Here is a 21,453-nt window from a genome sequence, read left to right as displayed (position 1 = left end):
TGATGTCCGGATTTGCGGAAATTGTGCGTTATGGTTTTGGTGGGAATCTCGCCGTTATACGCAGCATGCGAGATCTGGCTGCTCGCATCGAAGAAACAATACCTAATGTTGACACGTCCTATCTAGCCAGATGTGCCGTCCACACAATTACGATAGAATTGCTAGGCATAAGACACGTTGGGCCCTGCCCTACAAATAACTCAAGATGTAGGAGAGAATCGGCTGACGAAAGTGAATGGGCGGAGTTATTGGACGAGGACAGGCTTTTGCTGGAAAAGCTTGACGACCTTGAAGAATTTGAAATAGAGTTCCAAAGTCGAAATGAGTCCGTGGCAGATTTCCTGGGGGGATATTATGCTCAGCGTATTCTGGAAGTGATGAAGGAAATGGATGGGTTTCCGGCGGATGATTATAGGCGTCAACTACACGCTGCTGGGGTGGTATTATTAGAATAGTCAGAGGATAGTTGTGGTGCTAGTAAGGATGGGATGGGCATAAGAATAATGGCGAAATTTATGAGTAAGTTGTTTTATTAGGATAGAGAAAAAGAGGTACTGGAATGACACGGGGATATAAGAAGCCTCTTAGCCATCAGAAGTTGTTGAGCATTGCATTCCTTTTTTCGGGGTTCTTGATCAGACATATCAATATCACCAGGATGAAACCCGCAAGGCTATCGAAGCTATTAAAATTAACAAGCAGCAATGCGATTTCCAGCATGAGAGCCCCAAAGAACAAAGATCACACTGTCGAAGTTACCGTATCGCGTCAACAATTGGCAAAGGCTTAGGTTTAACATATCGCTTATCGGCACTCGGTGCTCGACTCTGAAGGAGACCATTATTCAAAGATCAGATGTTTAGAGGTCAATTACCTATTGACAGAATTGATAAGGCGTCTCAGTCTCAAACTGCAAAGGAAACGCAAATCTGTAACCCCTTCCCCAGTAGTTCCATTAGGTGATCAGTGCGAGGCAAAACCGAGCATAGAAGTAGCCTCCTCCTGACTATGAACAACATGGTAGTTCCTCATGAACAAGTTTCCTAGCACCGAATATTTTCTGTTGAGCTGAGTCGTAATTGCTCCAGCGCAGAGACGGTTAGCTGGGTCATAGACAGTATAGTTGACATCCCGTCCTGGGATAGAGAGAGTTGCGCTATCAATCTTGAAGTGAAAGTCGGGAATAGTACTATTGCACGGGAACGTGCGAGTGCCTCCCTGTTGGAGCTCATAACCCTTGATGTGGCTGTAGTAGTTGTTCACCGCTGCTTCAGGGAGGTAAACAAGGGACGTGCCGGAGTCGACGATGACTTCGCCTACTGTCTTCTTGCTGCTGGTAAATGAGCCTTTGCCCACTGCATAAGAGCTCACGTTCATCGACCATGCTGGTCATAGAGAGTGGTTGTTGAGACAGCATCGTTAACCCCCATCAACCTACAGTCCACCCATCTACATCGAACCAGCCCTGTATCAATATGGCTCCAGCTTCAGGAATTCTCAAGCAAACACCTTCTTCTTCAAATTGGGCAGGAGAGTTTCGAAGGTCTTTTGCTTCTTGGGCTGGACGGTGTTGATGGTACTAAACGCGAGACCAAGAATGCCATCCGAAGCGAACTCAGCTTGGATAACCGTGGCGGCTTGGACGGCCTGCTTGTGGGCTACGACGGGGCTTGCTTTGACGGTGTTGGTGAAAACTACGCCGCTGACCTCGTCGCCGGAGGCGTACTTAATGGCCCAATTATAATTTTTGAGAAGCTCTGCGGATGATGTTGGGACATATGTTGGGTGGTCCAGGCTTTTGAAGGGGGAAGACTCGTTGGAATACACCCATCTGTTAAGTGAGGTGTCAGTCTCGATCCACGATGCTGAATCAGGGAGGTACTCACAAGTCGGCAGAGCCAGTGTCGTAGATCATCTTGAAAGTCTGGTTCCCGATGACTGTAGGGACGAAGAATGACATGCCAGATGAGGAAGGCTTCACTTTCGCGGAGCCTGACTGCTTCACGCTGCGCGCCTTTTTGATGTCGCCATGCATCGCAGGGTATCTCGCCTCAAGCCTCTACCTCTCGGCCGCATGATCGAATTCTTCTGGTGTTGAAGGCAAGGCGGCGACGCTGAAAACAGCGCCTTGGCTATCCGGCACTACGAGGCCATGGGCAGAAGCAGCCAAGGCGGCAATCAATTGAAGGAGTTTCAAAGACATATCGAAGGCAGTCGTGGAGGATGACTATACCAGAAGGTAAAACTAGAGGACAACGAGAAAATAGGAAGTCTTGCTTCCTTATGCTGAAGGGAACCTCGTCGGTCTCGTTCATAGCTCGTTCCACTGTTACATAGTTCGCGCTTTGATTGTCCGCGCTGGCTCCGCGGGAAGAAATGGCTAAAGTGCCGGGGTCCGCACACGAATTAATTTCCCAAAACTGGCTAGCTATTAGTACCGCAGCCAATGGCAGCACAGCAGGACCGGCAGATCAGGAATGAGATCCACTAAGAAACTCGTATCAAACGAATGGTCTTGGCCTCATGACTTCATTTGGACGGGGGCTGGGTGAGTTAACCCATTTATATATAGGCTGATAAACATCAGGCAAGTCAGTCGTCCACCAACGATACCCGTAAGTAACGACAATCATCATGGCTCTCATTACTTTGGCCGCCGTCGCTGCTGCCGTTGCGTTTCCTGGCCTCGCTGCTGCGACCAAGACTCCTGCTGGTATCATTTCCGTCCCGTTATCTCGCGATGACGGCCTGACGGCATATTATGCCAAGCTACAGGTTGGCACACCGCCGCAGACAGAGTATCTCAAGATCGACACGGGCAGCCCGCGATATTCCTTCCTCGACCCTCGTAATGAGGTATGCAAAAAACAGGGGAACAATTGCAAAACGTTTGGCACCTTCAACAACAAAACATCCAAGTATGTTCCTCGGACGTTGGGGTTTCTATCGCTAACCAATGTTGTAGAACATCCCGCTACGAAGGTACTGGCTTCGCCGACGCCTTAGGCTACGTTGGTCGAGGCGATTATCTGAGCGACACTGTTGTTATCGGCGGCGTTTCAACCAAGAACATGTACTTTGGCTATACGTCTGACTACAGCTTCCCTGACAAAGTCACTGGTGATATATATACTATTCTCGGTAAGATCCTGCGATGTCAAGACTATGCCACATTAAAAGTGCTGACAACGAAACCAGGCCTGTCATTGGAGTGCGAGTACGCCGGTCCCAAATGTACTGACAGGTTCTCGTCGTACTTCCTGCCGGAGCTCAAGAATGCTTCCAAGATCAACTATCTCGCTTCAAGTCTCTACCTCGGACCTGATGACAAGAAGGCCGCCAACGCGAGCATGCTCCTCGGTGGCGCCTACGACAAGGCAAAGATTGACGGCAACCTTATCACCGTGCCCATGGTCGACCCCTTCAATGCCGACCTCAGCGGTGGCCAGACCAACTCGGTCAATGTCACGTCTTTAGAAGTCGTCCTCACCAAGGGCAATAAGGGTACCAAGGAAACGTACGGCAAAAAGGGCGTTGGTCTCCCTGTTCTGCTGGACACAGGCGTCGCGAATTGGTACGTCACCGACAAGACTATTGGTCCTATATCCCGCGCTTTCGGTCTCGCCAAGGAACCTGACTTTGGTCAACGATACTTTGTCGTCGACTGCAAGTACGCTGACTCCAAGCGCAACGACGGCTATATCGCTGTTGAGTTTGGTGTTCACGGCACGATCAAGGTTCCGTTCCACGGCTTGGTGACAAAGTTCCCTGATGGCACCTGTGGAGTGTTCCTCGCTTCTCGTGGTTACCCCGTGTCCATCTTTGGCGACCCTTTTTTGCGCAATGTGTACAGTATCTTTGACCAGGAAAAGTTTTCTATCTCGATGAGTAATGTGAAGCATACTGCTGAGGAGAATATTGTGCCTTTTCCCAAAGGAGGTTTTAAGCGGTCTCATTACTGAAGAGGGTGAAGGCTACGAAGCGGCACCATCATACTAATGTATATGTAATGTTTCTGATGCAGTGAGAATTAAGGGATAACTGCATTGAGTATATGAGCGAATGGAAATACATACAACAACAAGACATGTTTTCCAATTTCTCAATTGTGTTTGTAATAGTTCTATCTGCACCTCAAGAATCATCTAGCTTCCCTCTAGCGTATTCTTTTTGGACACTTCGTAATTTAAACGTAATCAGAGAGTTGCCAGAGAATCATTTGTGACTTTAGGGTAATACTCCAATTAACAATCACAAAAGCCGATAACAGGCTTCCCCGTAGATTGCAGAGGCGCTATCTCGCCATCTCGCGCACTCGGCCCAAAACGGTCACATGGGCGACCCCAGATTGAGCTATACCTTTCTGAGCCATCTCAGCGAACGCTATCATCCCCGCCAAATAGGATCATCCCTTGGTTCAGTAACCGTTATCAGCACAAACATGACCACGCGACGATATAAATGGCAGCGAATCGCAAACAATCAACGCCTGCCACTTGGTGAGGTGTCATTCTGAACGTGCATTCCTAAGTCAACACAATGGACAAAGACCTCAAGCCCGTTACCACCATGCCGACGAACTCAACCGTCGGGATGGGTGAGTTTGTTGAAGATACAGCCAGCGGTCGCAAACCCACCGCTACCTTGGATGGTGATGATGAGAAGCATTCGGAGGAACTAGGTTCTCCTCCACTCGGGATCGTGTACAGCTCCAAGGAAGACGCGAGGGTCCGATGGAAGCTTGACCTGATTCTACTGCCTTTGGTAGGTGGTTCACTGTGAAAGATCGAGCGAATGAAACCTGACCGAAAGACAAACAGATGGCGTGCACATACGTCCTAAACTATATGGACAAAGTCGCCTTGTCCGAAGCCTCCATCTTTGGTATTAAAGAAGATCTGGTAATCGCAGCTGCACCTCGGAGATGGCCACACAAAACAACTGACATCCGCATAGAACCTCGTGGGACAACAGTATAGCTGGTCATCCTCAATTTTCTACCTGGGCTACCTGGTCTGGCAATATCCCAGCTCTCTATTGATGCAAAAGCTTCCCATGTAAGTCTTTACCCTTTCAGAAAGCGGCTTGGGTTGGGAGATGATCTACTGCCAAATATTACCTCAGAGTTTCCTAATCATTTCATAGTGGTCGGTACTTTGGCGTGATGATCTTCCTATGGGGCCTCACCGCATGCACAACGGCATTCACAAAAGACTTTGCAACACTCTGCGTCAACCGCGTCTTTCTCGGTGTTTTCGAATCCTGCATGTCACCCATTCTTACGATCCTCATCTCGCAGTACTGGACACGAGAGGAGCAGCCCCTTCGCACATCGCTATGGTGGTCCGCCAGCGCTGTCGGTGCTTTCATGGCCGATGCCATAACATACGGCCTCTCGGGTAAGGATAATTCGGGCTCTAAGTATGCCGTTTGGCAAGTCATTTACCTCGTCTTCGGGCCGATGACAATGTCTTGGGGCGTTGTTGTCTTTTTTGGTGTCCCGGCGTCGCCTCTGACCGCATGGTTCTTCAGCAAGAGGGAGCGGGATATCGCTACTGATAGGGTAACTAACCCATGATATCAACTGCCAGCGTTGCTGAACAATCTACAGGTCTTGAAAAATCACACCGGCATTAAAAACACTGAGTATAAATGGAACCAGGTCCGGGAATGCCTGATGGATCCCCAGCCGTGGATACTAGCGATACACGCCTTTCTTCAATGCCTGCAGGGAGGCGGTCTAACATCGGTGAGCAATATTGAATTGAATCAGTAGGTACATCATATTCTGACGACAACGCAGTTCTCTAAGATCGTGTTGACCCAGACCCTCGGCTACTCGAGTCGCCAAGCCACTTTGATGGGCATGCCGTCCAACACCATCCACCTCGTCTCGGTGGTCTTTGCGTGAGTATCCAATTTTGCAACTCCATGCCCTATTGCTGAGTTTTGTGATCCAGTGGCTGGTTTTGCACACGCTTCAAGAATACTCGGTGCTACGTCATGATCGCAACGAACGTGATTGTCTTGATAGGAGCGGTGTTGGTGGACAGTGAGTTCCTGGCATCATGAATGTCTGCTTGTAGTATCTGATTTGTATTAGACCTTCCACAGTCCAACCATAAAGGTCGACTTGCGTCTTTCTACAGTAAGTGTAAAGTCTCCTTTCGTGGCTCAGAACCGTTGCTCATAAGTACCTCCAGTTATCTATGTGAATACCGTCCCTTTCGGACTTGGCATGAGCATGCTCTCCTCGAATATCGCAGGATTTACCAAGAAGTCCACCGCGAGCGTAAGTATTTGGCTCTGGCCAATCTTGACTAGGCTCGCTCTGATAACACTTGCAGGTCATGATGTTCCTGGGCTACTGTCTTGGCCAATTCACCGGCCCTCAATTCTTCATCACGCACGAGGCCCCAAAGTTCCAGACTGCTTTCAAAGGCTTCTACTCCTCAGTCTCTGCCATGATTGGTTTGGAAATCATTTTGCTGTAAGGGAGCTTATCATTTCGCTTTACCACCGAATACTAACCATTTCCTCTTAGCATCTACATCAGGTATCAGAACCATCGTCGGGGTCGCCGCGAGGTTCAAGAAATCTGTAACGTAAACATTTCTAGGGATGATTTAGATCTTACGGATTGGCAGCAAGGCTCGTTTAGGTATGTTTGGTGAGCCTTGGTGGAAAAGGTGCGAAGTGATGAACATTCATGTGGTCGCGAGTCACGGTTCGAAGGCTTTCTATCCTGTTCGCTTGCTCTTAAATTCTGTCGATCTGTCTTTGTGTACAATACTTCCTTCAAGTTGGTCAGGAATGAGTGCCAAATCTCGTTTACTTGACCAAGCACAATATTGACGTTGAATACATACCTAACTGTTCTATTTGTGACATTCTCACAATGATCCCGCTGTAGGTTATTGCGGCCTCGGCACCACACTGTAAACAGGGTTATAGAATTATAGAGAGGAAATAGTGTATAATTTTATTAGAGATATGAAGACGACAAACTCCTGGTGCTTGTCTTGTACTTAGCGTGCTTCTGGGTATGCTTATCAGCGATTAGTCATTAGTTACCCCAGATTTCAAAATAAACTCCAAGACCAAAGCGCTCTTGCACCTCGATCACCCCTCATTCTCGTCCACGGCCTTTGCTATAACGAATCACCATGTCTCTATGCACCACTTGCGCAAGAAGGAAACTGTCTTGTGATCAACTAAAACCGCGCTGCTCACCCTGTCGACGCTCTCACCTCAAATGCGCTTATGAACCATCATCGCACGCCGTCTTTGAGTTTAGAGATGAGACAGAGCAGATCAGAACTCATTCCAGGCGTCGCGGGAAGAGGAAGAGCACGCCAAGACAGCCGAGTGGTACAGAGATGAGCCCGCAGACCCAGACGACCTTTTCAATGGCCGAGACGGATGCACCGGACTCATTCGAACCATCGTCACTCGCAATGCTTGATACGGCGGCGATGCCTTGGATGGATGGGATATTTGACTCGTATCCAGACCAGCAATGGGACTTGAGTCCGGACTCTACAATACTGTACAATGGAACTGCGCAAACTTGGCTCCCGCAAACGGATTCGCCTGGCCAAATATCCGCTGACTTCAACGTGGGCAGCCTGTCCTCAAGTTCCCCTCAGACAGTCTCTGATCGGGTCCTGGCACAGCACTATACGCAAAACTTGGCGTCAAAATACAGCTCCAAGGGCCAGACTTGGAACAATCACACATATTTCTTCAATCGCTTCAACTCGAGCCACTCGTTTGTGATATCGGCTCTCTACGCGTGGACAGCCGCTCACCTCCACTGTAATGGGACATTGGGCTCAGAGACTAGCGCTCTAGAACACTACGAAAAGAGTCTCGTAGCACTCGGGGATCAATTGGATATCCATCTGGGGGTTGGGAGCGCGGAAAGAGAGCTTAGCCAGACTTGGCCCCAGCTTATCACCCGAGATGATGACCTGGATGCCGTCTCAGTGACGCTGTACTTCCTTGCCTGGACAGATCTTCTTCTCTCGAGAAGAGCCTATCTTAAGCGCATGCTGAGTCTCGAAGCTTGTCTTCTGGGAAGTCGAGACCACGGTGATCAATCGCAGTCAGTTTACGGCAGGATGGCTGTGTGGTTCTGCTTCCTCGATGCTCGCGCGGCTCTGTTTTCCCAAGGTGATGATCGTATCATCCAGTGTCTGGGCAACGACTTGGGACTTATGTTTGCTGTGGATAGGTCCTATAACTTTTTGCAGCAAGAATACACCCTACTGTACCCGAATGAAGAGCGACGATGGGATGAGGCTCATAGGCCCCTGTATGTCGCTACGTGTCGCTTAGTTGCTCTGCTGGGGATGATATCCAGGGCCCAGAGCTGCACGACAGACAAAAGTCAGGAAACAAATACTCAAGCTTCACTTAGCGATATAGAACAGGTTAAAATTACTTTAGAGCTGCACAAGGTCGATGCTAATGATGAAATAGGATCTCGCCACTATTAGCGAGGAGAAAGCTGCAGAAAACAAAGTGCTATCCATTTACCTCACTGCAAACGCCCTCTTCCACGCAGTACATATCTACGCCTCCAGAGTCTACCGACCAACTGACGCAGCCTATGCAGAGACGCCGCACGCCGAGTATATCATTGGCATCACTCGCCGCTTCTACAATAAGCTGAAGCGGCCGAGAACAGAAGCGCCGCCGACCAAGATATGGCCCATCCCACTCATCATGGCAGCGATTGAGGCAAAGGACCCTATCTACAGAGACTGGGCGCTCCAGCTTATCAAAGACTGCTCTCAGGCTGGAAAGCATTATGTCAACGCCTGTGCTTTTGTCGAAAAGGTGCATGCCGCCGAGGAGGGGACGGGCTGTCGCGCCAATCTTTCCCAGATCGCTCAAGACATGGGCGACAATTTTGTGATTTGACAAACGCCCGCAGCTCAGGCTGAAGTTCTGAACGCTATATTTGACACTTTAGCTCTTAGTGGCGATGAAGATGGCGCCGTTGTTGGACGGTCGCGGATTTGGCTTCTTTGGGACAATCAGGCGACGCGCTAAGTTAGTAGACACACCGCAGCGAAGGATTGATCATTTCCCCGAAGAATCCCACGAACGCACCTCCAAGCCTCTTTTATATAAGGATACATGCTAGTGTAAGCGATAATCAATCTATTCATTATTCCTGTTTTGCTATCTACTACCTTACAACATGCCTTCTGCCGAAACCTCTATCATGGAAGTTCCTCGTACTTCGTGCTACCAGCACATTGTTGTCGAAGGCACTCCCTATGAGAGAGGACTTTCGCATGGAAGACAGGTGGCTGACAAGGTCCGTGCCAACATCGAGTATTACAAGCTTCCAGGCAAGCTCCCGCATTGGTGAGTTGAGTATGGACACCAACTTTTCTGCTATTAACCAACATCCAACTCAGGTCCATCTCCTCCAAGATCATCGAGACCGTCTACCTCCCAGCCTTTGAGAAATCCTACCCCACCGGCCTCGAAGAGATCAGAGGAATCGCAGATGGAGCAGGTGTTACGATCGAAGAGGTCATCATGCTTAATGCTCGATACGACCTTGGCAGATGCATGTATCGGCTCCAAGATGGTGGCAAGACTCCACAGGAGCTTAACGGGCATGATGAATGCACGAGCGGATTCTTCCCTCCCGAAGCAGTAGCATCTGGTCGGGTTTTGGCCGTGCACAACTGGGACATGTCCAGCCATCTTTATAACCAGGACCTCATTATCTACCTCGAGGTACACCCAGACCCGTCTGAGGACCGACCTTCTATGTTTATTCTCACTGAGGCTGGGCAGCTGATCCGCAGTGGGATGAACTCGGCCGGTATGTCGGTTACTGCAAACTCGCTGCTATCAAGCGAAGACTACGTGCCCATCTCGCATACCGACCAGAACGGAGTCTACCATGAGATCAAGAACCCCAAGCCTGTTCTCCCACTCTCAGTAGCAAGACGCGTCTTCCTTGAGTATAGCAACTACGCCGAGGGCTTGGTGGCAATTAACGCCTTCCCCCGCCACGTCTCAGGGAACCTACACGTCTCGACAGCCGAAGGGTTCGCGATGGCTATGGAGGTCGCCCCAAGCCGCGTGTACAAGTTCTACGGAGACATTGATGATAACTACCTCATACACAGCAATCACTTCCTCAGTCCAGAATTTCTGGGTCGTGATGATGTTTTTGATCGTTCTCCTGGTGGGAGCACCTGGTTCAGATGCTTGCGAGCCGAGAAGGGAGTAAGAGCAGATTGTGCAGCGGGGAGATTGACGCCGGAAAAGATCAGGACGGCTTTTTCGGACCACCTGGCGTATCCTGAGAGTTTGTGCAATCATCCGAATCTCAATCAGAGGAACACGCCGAGCGCTGTATTGACTGGGTATACATCCAAGCAGAACATGACTGTCGCTTTCGTCATTTATGATCTGGTGGAACGTGCAATCACCGTCTGCAAGGGGCCTCCTTGTGAGGGCGTGCTGCAGAAGTTCAAACTTCAGGAGAGGCGATCGTTGAAGAATTGAGTATAGCAGCTAGAGTAATCCGATCGAGGTTTGATGGAAACGGTACCTAGCATATTTCGTTGGCGGTGCATGTAAATATGTATTACATAAGAAAAAGATTCTTCATATAGTTACGTTTCATTCTGTTGTCAGTCAATCCAGCATCCATGCATGTCACAGCGATGTAAAACGCTATGAGTGAGGTTGTCATGCTTGAAAAGACGCTTAAAAACTTGTGGTATCTAGGGTATGTGGTGAGAAAATGAAGCTGAAACCTGGGGATGTTTTGACAGGGATGTCGACTGAGGCCGAAACGTCGCTTTGCTCGAGGCTGAAACCTGGGGATGTTTTGACAGGGATGTCGACTGAGGCCGAAACGTCGCTTTGCTCGAGGCTGAAACCAGGGACTCACGATATCACAGTTGTGTTTCAATAGCTAGAATCGATGCTCCAGCCTCGAGCACTATTTAAGTCATCAATTTCCACTCCCAAAGATCGACTTACTATCACCATCATCAAATCTCTTCTCCCTCTTAAACCTCTCATTTCACATTCTCGGTAGCGTCGCCACTCCGCCCACCATGAGAATATCCTCAATAGCCCTGCTTTCATTCCTATCAACAGCCATGGCAGCTCCCGTGGTCCGTGGCCCCGGTGGTCGACTTGTACAAGAAGGTGCCGGCTGCACCTTAGTACAAGGCAGAAGCGTATGTGACGATGGATTCGGCAATACCTTGTAAGTTCAATTATCCTCTTGCTTAAAGTAATTCGCGTGCTGATTGTCTTCTGCAGCTTCGAAGATGATCCGTTCTCGTCAAAATAAAAAGATTGAAACGCAAGGAGGAACGAAATGATGAGGCTTCTCACAGTGGAGGATTGAGACCTGAATACTTCCGCTTGAGGCGTTGAACTGCAGGATGGGTGGCTAGTACACCCGGGCCGTATAAGATACCACAAATAACAATCTAATGAATCAACAATTATCTTCAAACTTGCTCTGTCTTTGTCGTGCCACTTTGACTATTCTCAGCCATTGACTGTAATCCAAGCGGGACCGTCGGCATAAGTGGAACAGGGAAAATGAGGCCATCTCCACCGAGCCCAGCCGCGTAAGAAAACTTGCGGCCTGACATGGATACAGCCTGCGCAGACCACAAATTTGTCAATTTCTATACCAATTAATCATTTAAAAAGATAAATCTGTGGACTTCCCCATTCGAATGCGCTACAGTAAACAAAGCTGGCCGACTACGATTGGATCAAAATCTCGGCTCTGCATTCCACGTCGTTATGCATGCTGCAGCTGCACGTTGAGTTGGGCACTGAGCGCCTCACTTTCAGTCCAAGATGAAGAATAAAATCCCAATTCTGGAGCAAATTCTCTCTCAACTCAACTTCATCTTGTATTAATATTTCTAGAAGCCATGACTTCGTCTAATTCTAGCGAGGACTTATTCCCCGCCCTGGAGTCACTCTCCAGGTTAATCGTGCCCCATATCAAGACTGCGATATTCGTCGCACTTGTTCTGAATCAATTTACTATTTTTCCGGATTTTAATGTTATTCTTTCGCAAATATCGAGCCCGTTAATTCTCATCGTCGCGCTGTACTTTGGCGGTATCTGGACACTACCTAATGGCCAGGAGAGTACCAGTACCCTTTCTTGGAAGTTGTTGCTGGGGCCATTCTTTGACTTCAAGACAATCTCTAGTCGGGTTGGGACATACTTCAAAGGTAGGACTCATCATTCTTGTCGATGGAAAGCTAGGTACTGATGTTTTGTGTTCATTCCAGTGGGCTCATTGATGTCTTTGGCTTACTACCTGACCCTCTATTACGACCTACCTCTTCCTTTCCAACCATGGGTTCAATACATGTTCGTCGGCATTGCCACGGCTGTATCAGCCGCTGCATACCTATTCGCTCCCATAAGCAAGATTTACGGACCTCTTCGCTTCTGTTACCTTGAACATGCCCAGACATACTGGCTGGTGGTGAACTGGTGGTCACTAACAGCTGTGGTCCCCTTCTTCTCTCCCACCTTGCTACCCGTCTTTGGCTTCTGTCTCATCAGTGTGACAGTTGGTACATGGGTTCACATCTACTTTGCATACCGCGAGAAGGTTCGAACCATTGCCTGGACTGTCTCCGAGAATGCAGCCCGAGCAAAGGCAGCAGCTGAAGAGGCCAGAGACTTCGGTGTCATGGCGAAGAAGTACGAGGAGCAGATGGTCAACGCTGCAGCTGAGGCGCGACGTGATGCTGTTATTGCGAACTCGGTTAGACTGACGGACTTTTTTGACTGCGCATCTCGTGCTTGGTCCACTCTCGCTGAAGCTACGGCCCCAGCTGAGGATGCAGTCGCTCAAGCTCAAAGGGTCATCGCCTCCGCTATCATCTGCGAAGAAACCGAAAAGGTCGATGATAAGCAAAAGGCAGAAAATGAACGACTAGCCACATACTTCAGACAATCCGCCGAAACAGCTCACGAGCGCGCAAGAGAAACAGTCGCCCTCCTCCGCGCAGCCCAAGCTTCTGTCCGCGGTTCCGAGAACGCAGCACGACAAGACGAAGTCTCCCGTCGTCATGCAGAGCACACCGCTGAGAATGCGTCTAACGTCGCTAAGTCTGTTAGTGACACTGTCGCATCTATTCAAGATGCTGAGCGCAGAGCGGCGTGGGCTGGTGGCGCCGCTGCGAGACGTGCTGAAGAGGCTGTGACTATGGCGACGAATGGAGAGATTGAAGAGGCGAAGAAGGCTGTTGCTGCGTCTGAGTCTGCGTTTCAGGCTGCTGAGGAGTCGGCTAAGATTGTTCGTGAGGGGATGGAAGCTGCGCAGAGGGGATTGCAAGAGTGGTTGCAGAGCAGTCGGCATGGGGTTTAGGTGAATAGTGAGCTAGGTGAATGGTTATATTAACTATCAGAGTGCGACAGTAAAGACATATAGTTTCTCATGACTACTGCTTTCGCTTTCTGTATATTACAAGATAATAGTTATACACTTTCCAACACTTTACTATCTAGAAGCTAATCATGTGCAGGGTCTGTGGAACCAGACATATAAATGACAATTGAACAGAAAAACATCGGTTTCATGGATACGTAAACCATTCCTTTGAGAATAAAGCCTTTGCTTCATTTTCAAGCAGTTTACCATCAATGTTTCTTCCTATCAGATTCCAATGTACTGAGCACAGCCTATACCTATATGGGAAGAGGATAGAGGATCCTCGGCCGTTCTTTGAGGACGTCGGCGCCGCTGCAGCAATGTGTCGGCAGTCGTTACAGCGAAGAGCATGCTTGATATATGACATGTCTCCAATTAATTCTCTTTCGTCTGAAGAGACGGGTTGGACGTCAATCAGGGACGTCGCAAGATCCCATCTGTTCAATCGGACCGCATGAGAAAGTACCCTGTCGTTTGCATCATCGAGACCCCGTTTCAGTGGCTCTCCGAAAAACACCTTTACCATGCCCTGGCATATGGATACTGGCCAGCGATGCCGTAGCAATATCTTCACAAACAGAAGTGTAACAGTTGCTTTATGCAGTGGAACAGACCCTCCAGCCTCTAAGCACTTCGCCAGTGAGCGTTCAACAACCTGTATGTCACTTGCCTTTGCCGCCTGCACGGTACCTAGAAAAGCAAGAGTGTTGTCCAGGCGTCGCTGCAGATAAACATGTTGGCTCTGATCTGAATTCCCCAAGAATCCAAATAGACCATGATCTTGAACGCGCGGTCTCTGTGGTGAACGAAGTCGTTCTGCTAGGAAGACTTTCATACGCTCCATGTCAACCAAAGCCCCTTCGATTAAAATGTCAAAGAATGATCTCCCCTGGCGCGTCCTGGAAGAAAGGATTAACTCCACTTCAAACCGTTTGTCGTGGTTGAAGTTACGTAACCTTTCGACTGAAGAACCAGTGCCGAGTTCTTCAGCCAAGACTGCAAACGGATACAGATATGGTTGTTCATGTCGCCAATAGCCAGTCTCGAGAAGCTGACACATTTCTTCCCTTAAGGAATAATCGGCTTCCCGTGGACACGTACAGCTCCGAAGCGCCCCGTTCCCATCTAGCGGGGGGAAATATGAGATTCCACTAGCGACCGCTGCCCTCAATTCTCGGACAAGATCAACGTGGTTTAGTTGCAGTCTTGCACGGCTGAGACATCGATTTTCACAGATCTCGTGATTCTTGCTCACTGCCATCCTGTTTATGATAACCGAAAGGTAACCGTGAAGACGGCGATTCGCTGGCCTCTTGTAGTCCTCGACGAGCAGCATGAACACACGGCAAGCAAGACCTGCGTTACGTTTCTGAATGGCATACATAAAAACGTGGCAAAGGTCTCTTAGCGTGGATGTATTCATGAGCCTGCTGTTCTCATCTGTCTCCAGGGATACAGCGGTTTCTCGGTACGAGTCAAAACCGGGGCCAAATAAGAGGACATCATTGCCGACGATCTCGCTGACACCCTTTGTCCAGGCTAGCTCAAACCATGGCTCGCCCTGGGAGTATTGATGGGGCCTTCGCAGAATCTGGCCTAGTAATCTCCATGTAGCCTCGTTCTTGATCGAGTCGATACAAAGCTGATGCTTAAACCAGTGTTCGGAGGCATATTCAAAGAATGTGTATCCCTTCGTGCTCTGAGCAGGGCCGAAACTATGCATGGGAATTGAAGAGAGCATGGAGTCGGTCCATTGAACTCTGCCAAGTTGAGCCTTCCTTGACCGCGAAGCCAGAACGGCTTCTCGTGTAAATCGTCCAATCAGGGACCCAATTCTACCTCCGACTGCGCTTTGCATTGTCTGCTCAGCCAGTCCCCCCATGTCGATATTCATGTGCGAAGAGTCTGTATTGAAGCTCCTCGCGAATCCCACTGCCCTCTGGAAGTTATCCAGGCTGATATATGTGACGCATAGCTCACCCATGAATTGATCACACTTGTCTGCGTCAAGATGAAAATCCCCAAAGTCTCTCGAGCCTGGGGTAAGAAGGTATTTCTCAATCGAGTGGTGGCTAAAGTGGACAGTACCTGACTCTTCCACGCATATAAGATTCTCGCACCACGTAGGTAGGCGATCTATGCCACTAACAAGATCGTCCTGGTCAAGGGTTTGCTGGCCTATCTCGACTGAGAGAGCCTCGCGAAGTTGATCAAGGGTTAGTGGCTCAAAAGACCCCTGAATCAGAGTGAATGCCTTCTGAACGATCGATTTGTTGTTTTTCTTTGCGGCTATACGGCCAAGGGTGCGGTCAAATGTGGCTGGGAGGTCGACTGGAATATCTCGTAGTGCCTGTCTGATGTCCTTATCAGACTTTCGGGAGCAGATGTCATCAATCGTGAGAAAAACCCATAAGAACCTTGCACTGTATTAGAGAGACTTCTCTTATGATCTGTTAGGAGTATCTACTTACATCCCCTTCTCCTTTTGATGTATCACTTCAATGATCTCATCGACTAGCTCTGGATCACTGACTATAAGCTCCTTGGCTGAAACCTTGTTCGTAATGATGTCCTCGGCATACAACCGGATATCTGAACTCGTGGGCCTCAATCCAGTATAGAGACGAGTGGCTTCAGGTAGAATCCGGTCGATGTCGCTGGAGCATGTTTCGCGGGATGACAGTAATACTTTGATTCGACGGGGTTCTGGGAGCTGGTTAAAAACTTCGCGAAGGAATTTCAGCAGTCCTATCTGTCTTGCGACGTCGACCTCGTCCAACCCGTCGATTACAATAAACCAATCATCTAGGCTCGTTGCTGCGGTAGTGTAAAGTAATCTCAATGACTCGACTGAGAACATCGAGGACATAGCTCGCTCTAGGCAGCCATCCAGCTCAGAGGTGGCACTTGAGTCCAAGCTTTGGATCAAGGGGGATGCCAAAAGCTGCTGGAGACAAGACCGAATAACTGTCGAGGCAGAAAGACTTTTCCTTTCGTCAAAACGAAGGAAAAAGAAAGAGGTGAATTGTCGAGATACTGGAGCACGGCACAGCCGTTCTATAATTGAGGATCTATAGCCAGTCAGAAAGTTTGCCAAGACTAACAGTAGTAGTAGACTCACGCTAAGATTGTCTTTCCAGATCCGACTATAGATCTTGTTAGATAAAGAACGTGTCACATACAGCCGTGACCCTTGACTCACTCTTCCCTGTGATATGGAGGACGGCTGTTTTGTTGGCGTTAGCCCACTCTTGATATTCAGGTGTGTGAAAACACCATTCAGCGGTGCCCATGTGGCGTTTGTTGCGCATGCTGTTGAATGTTGGCATGAAATTATAAGATGCTAGCTCATTGATAAGCCTGCTTCGCTTCTTGTCTGAAAGGATTGTAAGTTCAATACGTAACATGAATGCGTATATATTTACCTCTGCCATGCTTTTCCTTGAGATCTTGCAAATCTTTCATGGCAGCGCTGTACTTTGTTGCCCACGTAGAGAGTTGCTGCCTGTAATCTGAGGCCTTTTGCCTCTCCTCGGTCTGCTGCTGTTGCTCATGGCAATCAGCTTGTGCTTTAGCCAACTCAATTTCGCTCTGCGCATTCTCGGCTTTTGTCTTGACGTTTTCGACATGGCTCCGAATCTCAGTCTGAAATGAGCATGTGATGGCTCTCCAGACTTGATTGGTCAATGCTTGAAGGATGAGAATTAGTCTCAGGGAGTTAGGTAGTGTTTTATTTTACATACTAGATTGACGGATAAGGTAAATAACCTTTTCACAGCAGAGAATCACAGACGTGTGGAATTGACAAATTGAATCATTCAAGCGGGTCGAGTCTTGGAAAAGTATCTGATAGTGTCCAAGCCTGGAATATAGAGAGCCGAAACCTTGCAATAATTCAACGAAGGATTGAAATTGGGATAGAAAGTTTGCGAGAAACTAAAGAAATGATAGTTAGTTGACAGACAGGAATTAATGACTGCGAAGAACATATACCATCAATGTCAACTTAATTGAACCCCAGATGAGTGCGCTGATATCAGGATTCGATTGAATATATGTATCGATGATGGGAGTGAATTGTTGGATAGTTTGTAGAAATGATGTAAGCCGTGAAGCTATGCTTTTACCTCTCCGGTTTCCACTTTGCTGCATATCTAGTTCAGCTGTGAACACAATGATGGACTGGGCATCATGCGGTAGGTTCTTCAAGCCCTGTAGGCGTTTTCGATCGTCATCCGTCAGTGTAGCTTGGAAGTGAGCGACTGCATTCTCGAGCTCAGTAATAGCAACACTTCTGTCGGACTGAGTGCAGTCGCCGGCTGAGGGTACAGCTCGCCGTGGACGCGATGTCTGATGAGGAATCATGGTTTTCCAGCATGGTGTTAACCATAATGATAGATGCTGATGGCAAGTTTCTGGGCGAACGGCGCCTCGGGCTTTCACAGCCTGATCTGAGGCCTCACGTGCCACCACAGACAGAGTGACTGAAAACACGGATTTGATTGGAGAGCGTCTTCACAAGGCATATTTGGCTTCAAATGACGTCTCTTGCAGCCGATGACTTGATTGCAGTACTGTCGCGAGCTCCATCCATACACGCGTATTGTTTCACAATTGTTGGCACCTTGTTTACTGGCTCTCCTATCAAATTGATAAATGAAGATAGATGCGATTCCTTCTCCATTTTACTAAAATTCAGGCCAAAATGACCAAAGTCTCACTTTTGCTAACATTAAACCGCAATGGTGATCTATACCCCATAGTGTATATACGGTGCCCAATCGGCCGACCCAAGGTTATTGTCCATACTACCGATCAAAGATGCGTGTCTGACTGAACGCGATAGAGACCCTTTGGCTGCCTCATGGTTATCGGAGCCAGTAGCGGTTCTCAGACTCTGGCGAATCTGGTGCTTCTGTATCCACCTTCTCCTCAACTCCCGAGTTGCCTTGTGCAGCCCCTGGCAGATAGACTCATCCGATATACCGGACTCGAGAAGCTCCTGGTACGTCATCCTTGCTATCTCGACAGACAGGTCATCTTGGACGTTCCACAACGTCCCGATTACATGCCTGAAACCAGCAATTTGGCATGCGCTGATGAGATTGATATTCTCGTCGAATGACGTCTCATCTTTGATCTGACCTGTGCCGCATGCTGAAAGGTACGCAAGGAAGGGTGCCTTTTGACGAATGTTCATGTCGAGAAGGTCAGAGACCTTAAGCGAGTCATTCTCCCAGTCTTCGAGGAGTAAACAGCTCTTCGATGGGTCCTCTGTATGAGCCAGGCCATGGCCAGCAAAATGGAAGATTTTGCAATCTGGGAGATATCGGATAACCTCTTGCTTAGTACGTTCGGGTATGATTGACTTCAGCTCCATAGAGCGGATGATACCGTCTATCAATTCTACCTCTTCATTGGCAAAGGAAAGGGTGTCATGGCCTGGCGTATGCTCCATTGCAACGAGCAGTGTCTGATCAGAACTGGATGACTGGAATGAGTCTCGACGGCCACGGATGATGTTGCGGATCGACGAGCCGTATGAAGAGATGACTGTGTCTAGTACTGCGTCAAAACCTTGTTGTCGATGGTAGCCTGCTGCATGAAGCGGAAGTTGAACTAAAGGTCCTGTCGGGATCCACCAAACATGGGGCCATTTATCTGTCGGCGGAGGCTTGGTAAAGCCTAGCATATTGAGTATAGGGCCCATAATGGTATCCCAGAGCCACTCAAGGGTTTGTGGACTTGCCAGGCTCCAAGGCTTGATCCTGCGCTCCAGTTCCTCCAGAGTTATACTAGATAGTTCCAGCGCACGAACCCGGCCGTCCGAGACCAGTAGAGCATCACAACGGAGTCTACTGGTGTTGATGGCAACGATTGGACCGCGCTCTGAGGCATTACAGATTTCGACTTCTGTATGTGAAACCATGAATTCTTCATATCCAGGTAGCTTACGGATCTCAACTGCCAGCTCAGTGAATTCTTTGGCAGCGGCATGCCTTCGATTGATCGAAACCTGTGACTGCACATCCGTGGTCTTGCCATGTTCAGCACGCCGGTCCAACTCACTTTGCAAAGCACGATATCTCTCTGCAAGATGCGGGTGCTGCCTCGCGAGATCTTGCACATCGCTCCGCATGTCTTGTAGCGATGCTCCAATGATACCACGGCCTTGTTCGAGGAGCTGCAAGGCTATCATGGGTGACTGACCCGCTTGTAATGCTGCTGCTGCTGCGTCGGAGGCTAACCCAACCACTTTACCAAGGACATACTGTCGGTCGTGATTCTCGTGGGACCATGACACAAGCTTTGGGATCAGACTCACTGCGAGCTTTGCGGTATCGTAAAGTTGCTGACTGTCTGAAGAGTTGGAGAGAATGGCTTGGCCAGCTGTAATCCGATCTTCTGTCGCTGACATCTCGTGATGAAGAGCTAGTTCGTAGTGTATGATGGACTGTTCTAAGACATGCTCGTCTCCTGTCGTGGTAAACAGGTTTAGGTAATATTTAGCAAGGCTGTTTAGCCACGCTGCTCTGAGCGGATGATCTTCTGACATCAGGCTCAAAGCTTCTTCGGTGTTGCGGATGGCTTCTTCTAGATCGTCAAGATCTCCTGTATACTCGTATCGATCACCCAACTGGTTACCCAGAATATTCAGATAGTCTGATCTCTCGATATGACCCAAGGGCATTATATTCAATGCTTTCCTCTCAAGTTCGATAGCCTCATAAACATCATCCAGATCTTCTATTCTTGAAAACCTGTCGCCCAACTTAATTGCAAGGTTGTACAGTCGTTCAGGGTTGTCAGGCGCCAGGTCCAACGACTTTTTGGCGCAATCAATGGCTTCGTCAATGTCAGCAATATCTTCTGTTCTTAGATACCTATCACCGAGGCGGTTCCCCAGATTTGTCAAAATCGGACCTTGCTCGTCTCCAGTGGGTGTCAACTCAAGAGCTTTCCTTTCCAGCCGAATTGCCTCTTCTAGGTCGGCAAGTCCTTCGGTCTTCAAATACTGGCAGCCGAACAATCGCCCTAGACAATGCAGCCACCTGGACTTCCAGCGGCTTTCGGGAATCAGGGCGAGTGCCTCGGTTGCAACCAGAAACGCCTTTTCAAGGTAGGCTTCATCTTCGGTTCTCTCATGGAGAATGCAAAGGTGATTTGCCCACGTTATCATCCATCCGACTTTGTCTTCTTCGATGACTGATGAATTCGTTATCCTTGCGTGAAGCTGAACGCATTCTTCCAGATCCCGTAGCTCTCCAATCCATTTATACCGATCATAAAGAGTTTGGATCAAATTCTTCAGCGCGTCTTCGTTCCCAGGTTTTAATTCAACGACCTGTCGCATGATCTGGATACTCTCATTCAAGTCCAAGATTTCTCCTGTGATATCTGATCGTTTGTTGAGCTTCGCGCCCAAAGCAGTGAGCCTGACAGCCATCTGCATACTGCTAGCAGAGTCCATCGCCTCAAGTGACAGCCTGTGATAGTGAATTATCCGATCAAAGTCGGCCAGATCTTGCGTCTCCTCATATTTTTCTTCGAATAGAAACTCAAGTCGTGTGAGGAACACTATCTTTCTGGGATCGCCCTCTGGTGTTAGGCTCAATGCCTGTATCCCCAACTCAATGGCTTCGTTCATGTCATTGAGGTCTTCTGTTTCCGCGAATCGATCGCTGAGCTCATTACTAAGTAGATGTGACTGAAGAGCCTTGTTTTGGTGATCGCCGGGTGGGATTAAGGCAAGTATTTCCCTTCGCACGTCAAGGGACTTGTGGAGATATTGTACATCGCCGGTAGCTGCAAATTGTTCTTTGAGTTGTTTGATGAGATCATTCAATACGGAAAGCCTTGCTTCTTCATTATCAAGGCCACCCTCGAACTTCTCCCTTGGGATACTGACTGCTTGGATAAGTTCCATTGTCTAGTGCAAATCAGCGCGAAGGCATCGGGCTACAGTGGAGGTAATACAGTGCGC

General features: G+C 48.7%; 8 protein-coding genes across 8 annotated transcripts; 5 read left to right on the top strand and 3 right to left on the bottom strand.

Annotated features, from left to right (window-relative positions):
• Positions 1 to 963: 963 nt before the first annotated feature.
• Positions 964 to 1,377, bottom strand: FOXG_20221 (uncharacterized protein; the record flags this gene model as incomplete). The annotated part of the gene is made up of 1 exon (XM_018400482.1): positions 964 to 1,377. One exon carries the CDS (start codon positions 1,375 to 1,377, stop codon positions 964 to 966), a length of 414 nt encoding a protein of 137 aa, XP_018247583.1.
• A 120-nt stretch (positions 1,378 to 1,497) lies between these two features.
• On the bottom strand, positions 1,498 to 2,035 carry FOXG_10098 (uncharacterized protein; the record flags this gene model as incomplete). The annotated part of the gene is made up of 2 exons (XM_018389338.1): positions 1,498 to 1,831; positions 1,887 to 2,035. 2 exons carry the CDS (start codon positions 2,033 to 2,035, stop codon positions 1,498 to 1,500), a joined length of 483 nt encoding a protein of 160 aa, XP_018247582.1.
• A 549-nt stretch (positions 2,036 to 2,584) lies between these two features.
• FOXG_10097 (uncharacterized protein) lies at positions 2,585 to 4,202 on the top strand. The gene is made up of 3 exons (XM_018389337.1): positions 2,585 to 2,918; positions 2,966 to 3,141; positions 3,199 to 4,202. Exons 1-3 carry the CDS (start codon positions 2,635 to 2,637, stop codon positions 3,960 to 3,962), a joined length of 1,224 nt encoding a protein of 407 aa, XP_018247581.1. The 5' UTR covers positions 2,585 to 2,634; the 3' UTR covers positions 3,963 to 4,202.
• Positions 4,203 to 4,539: 337 nt separating this feature from the next.
• FOXG_20220 (uncharacterized protein) lies at positions 4,540 to 6,769 on the top strand (the record flags this gene model as incomplete). The annotated part of the gene is made up of 11 exons (XM_018400481.1): positions 4,540 to 4,764; positions 4,821 to 4,901; positions 4,957 to 5,057; positions 5,146 to 5,563; positions 5,612 to 5,749; positions 5,804 to 5,907; positions 5,961 to 6,052; positions 6,104 to 6,148; positions 6,204 to 6,292; positions 6,348 to 6,490; positions 6,545 to 6,769. 11 exons carry the CDS (start codon positions 4,540 to 4,542, stop codon positions 6,672 to 6,674), a joined length of 1,566 nt encoding a protein of 521 aa, XP_018247580.1. The 3' UTR covers positions 6,675 to 6,769.
• A 397-nt stretch (positions 6,770 to 7,166) lies between these two features.
• FOXG_20219 (uncharacterized protein) lies at positions 7,167 to 8,938 on the top strand (the record flags this gene model as incomplete). Its single annotated transcript, XM_018400480.1, has 2 exons — positions 7,167 to 8,435; positions 8,485 to 8,938. 2 exons carry the CDS (start codon positions 7,167 to 7,169, stop codon positions 8,926 to 8,928), a joined length of 1,713 nt encoding a protein of 570 aa, XP_018247579.1. The 3' UTR covers positions 8,929 to 8,938.
• Positions 8,939 to 9,173: 235 nt separating this feature from the next.
• Positions 9,174 to 10,542, top strand: FOXG_10094 (uncharacterized protein; the record flags this gene model as incomplete). Its single annotated transcript, XM_018389336.1, has 2 exons — positions 9,174 to 9,381; positions 9,435 to 10,542. Exons 1-2 carry the CDS (start codon positions 9,212 to 9,214, stop codon positions 10,540 to 10,542), a joined length of 1,278 nt encoding a protein of 425 aa, XP_018247578.1. The 5' UTR covers positions 9,174 to 9,211.
• Positions 10,543 to 11,910: 1,368 nt separating this feature from the next.
• FOXG_10093 (uncharacterized protein) lies at positions 11,911 to 13,601 on the top strand. The gene is made up of 2 exons (XM_018389335.1): positions 11,911 to 12,255; positions 12,316 to 13,601. The coding sequence occupies exons 1-2, from the start codon at positions 11,946 to 11,948 to the stop codon at positions 13,404 to 13,406; spliced, it is 1,401 nt and encodes a 466-aa protein (XP_018247577.1). The 5' UTR covers positions 11,911 to 11,945; the 3' UTR covers positions 13,407 to 13,601.
• Positions 13,602 to 14,381: 780 nt separating this feature from the next.
• Positions 14,382 to 21,396, bottom strand: FOXG_10092 (uncharacterized protein; the record flags this gene model as incomplete). The annotated part of the gene is made up of 7 exons (XM_018389334.1): positions 14,382 to 14,465; positions 14,725 to 15,823; positions 15,941 to 16,286; positions 16,672 to 16,845; positions 16,895 to 17,158; positions 17,597 to 17,819; positions 18,226 to 21,396. 7 exons carry the CDS (start codon positions 21,394 to 21,396, stop codon positions 14,382 to 14,384), a joined length of 5,361 nt encoding a protein of 1,786 aa, XP_018247576.1.
• Between the last annotated feature and the right edge of the window lie 57 nt (positions 21,397 to 21,453).

Source organism: Fusarium oxysporum, chromosome 11, assembly GCF_000149955.1.
Source record: "Fusarium oxysporum f. sp. lycopersici 4287 chromosome 11, whole genome shotgun sequence".
Taxonomy (NCBI): domain Eukaryota; kingdom Fungi; phylum Ascomycota; class Sordariomycetes; order Hypocreales; family Nectriaceae; genus Fusarium; species Fusarium oxysporum.
Note: the sequence above shows the minus strand (reverse complement) of the source record. Positions and strands in the feature narration are given on the sequence as shown.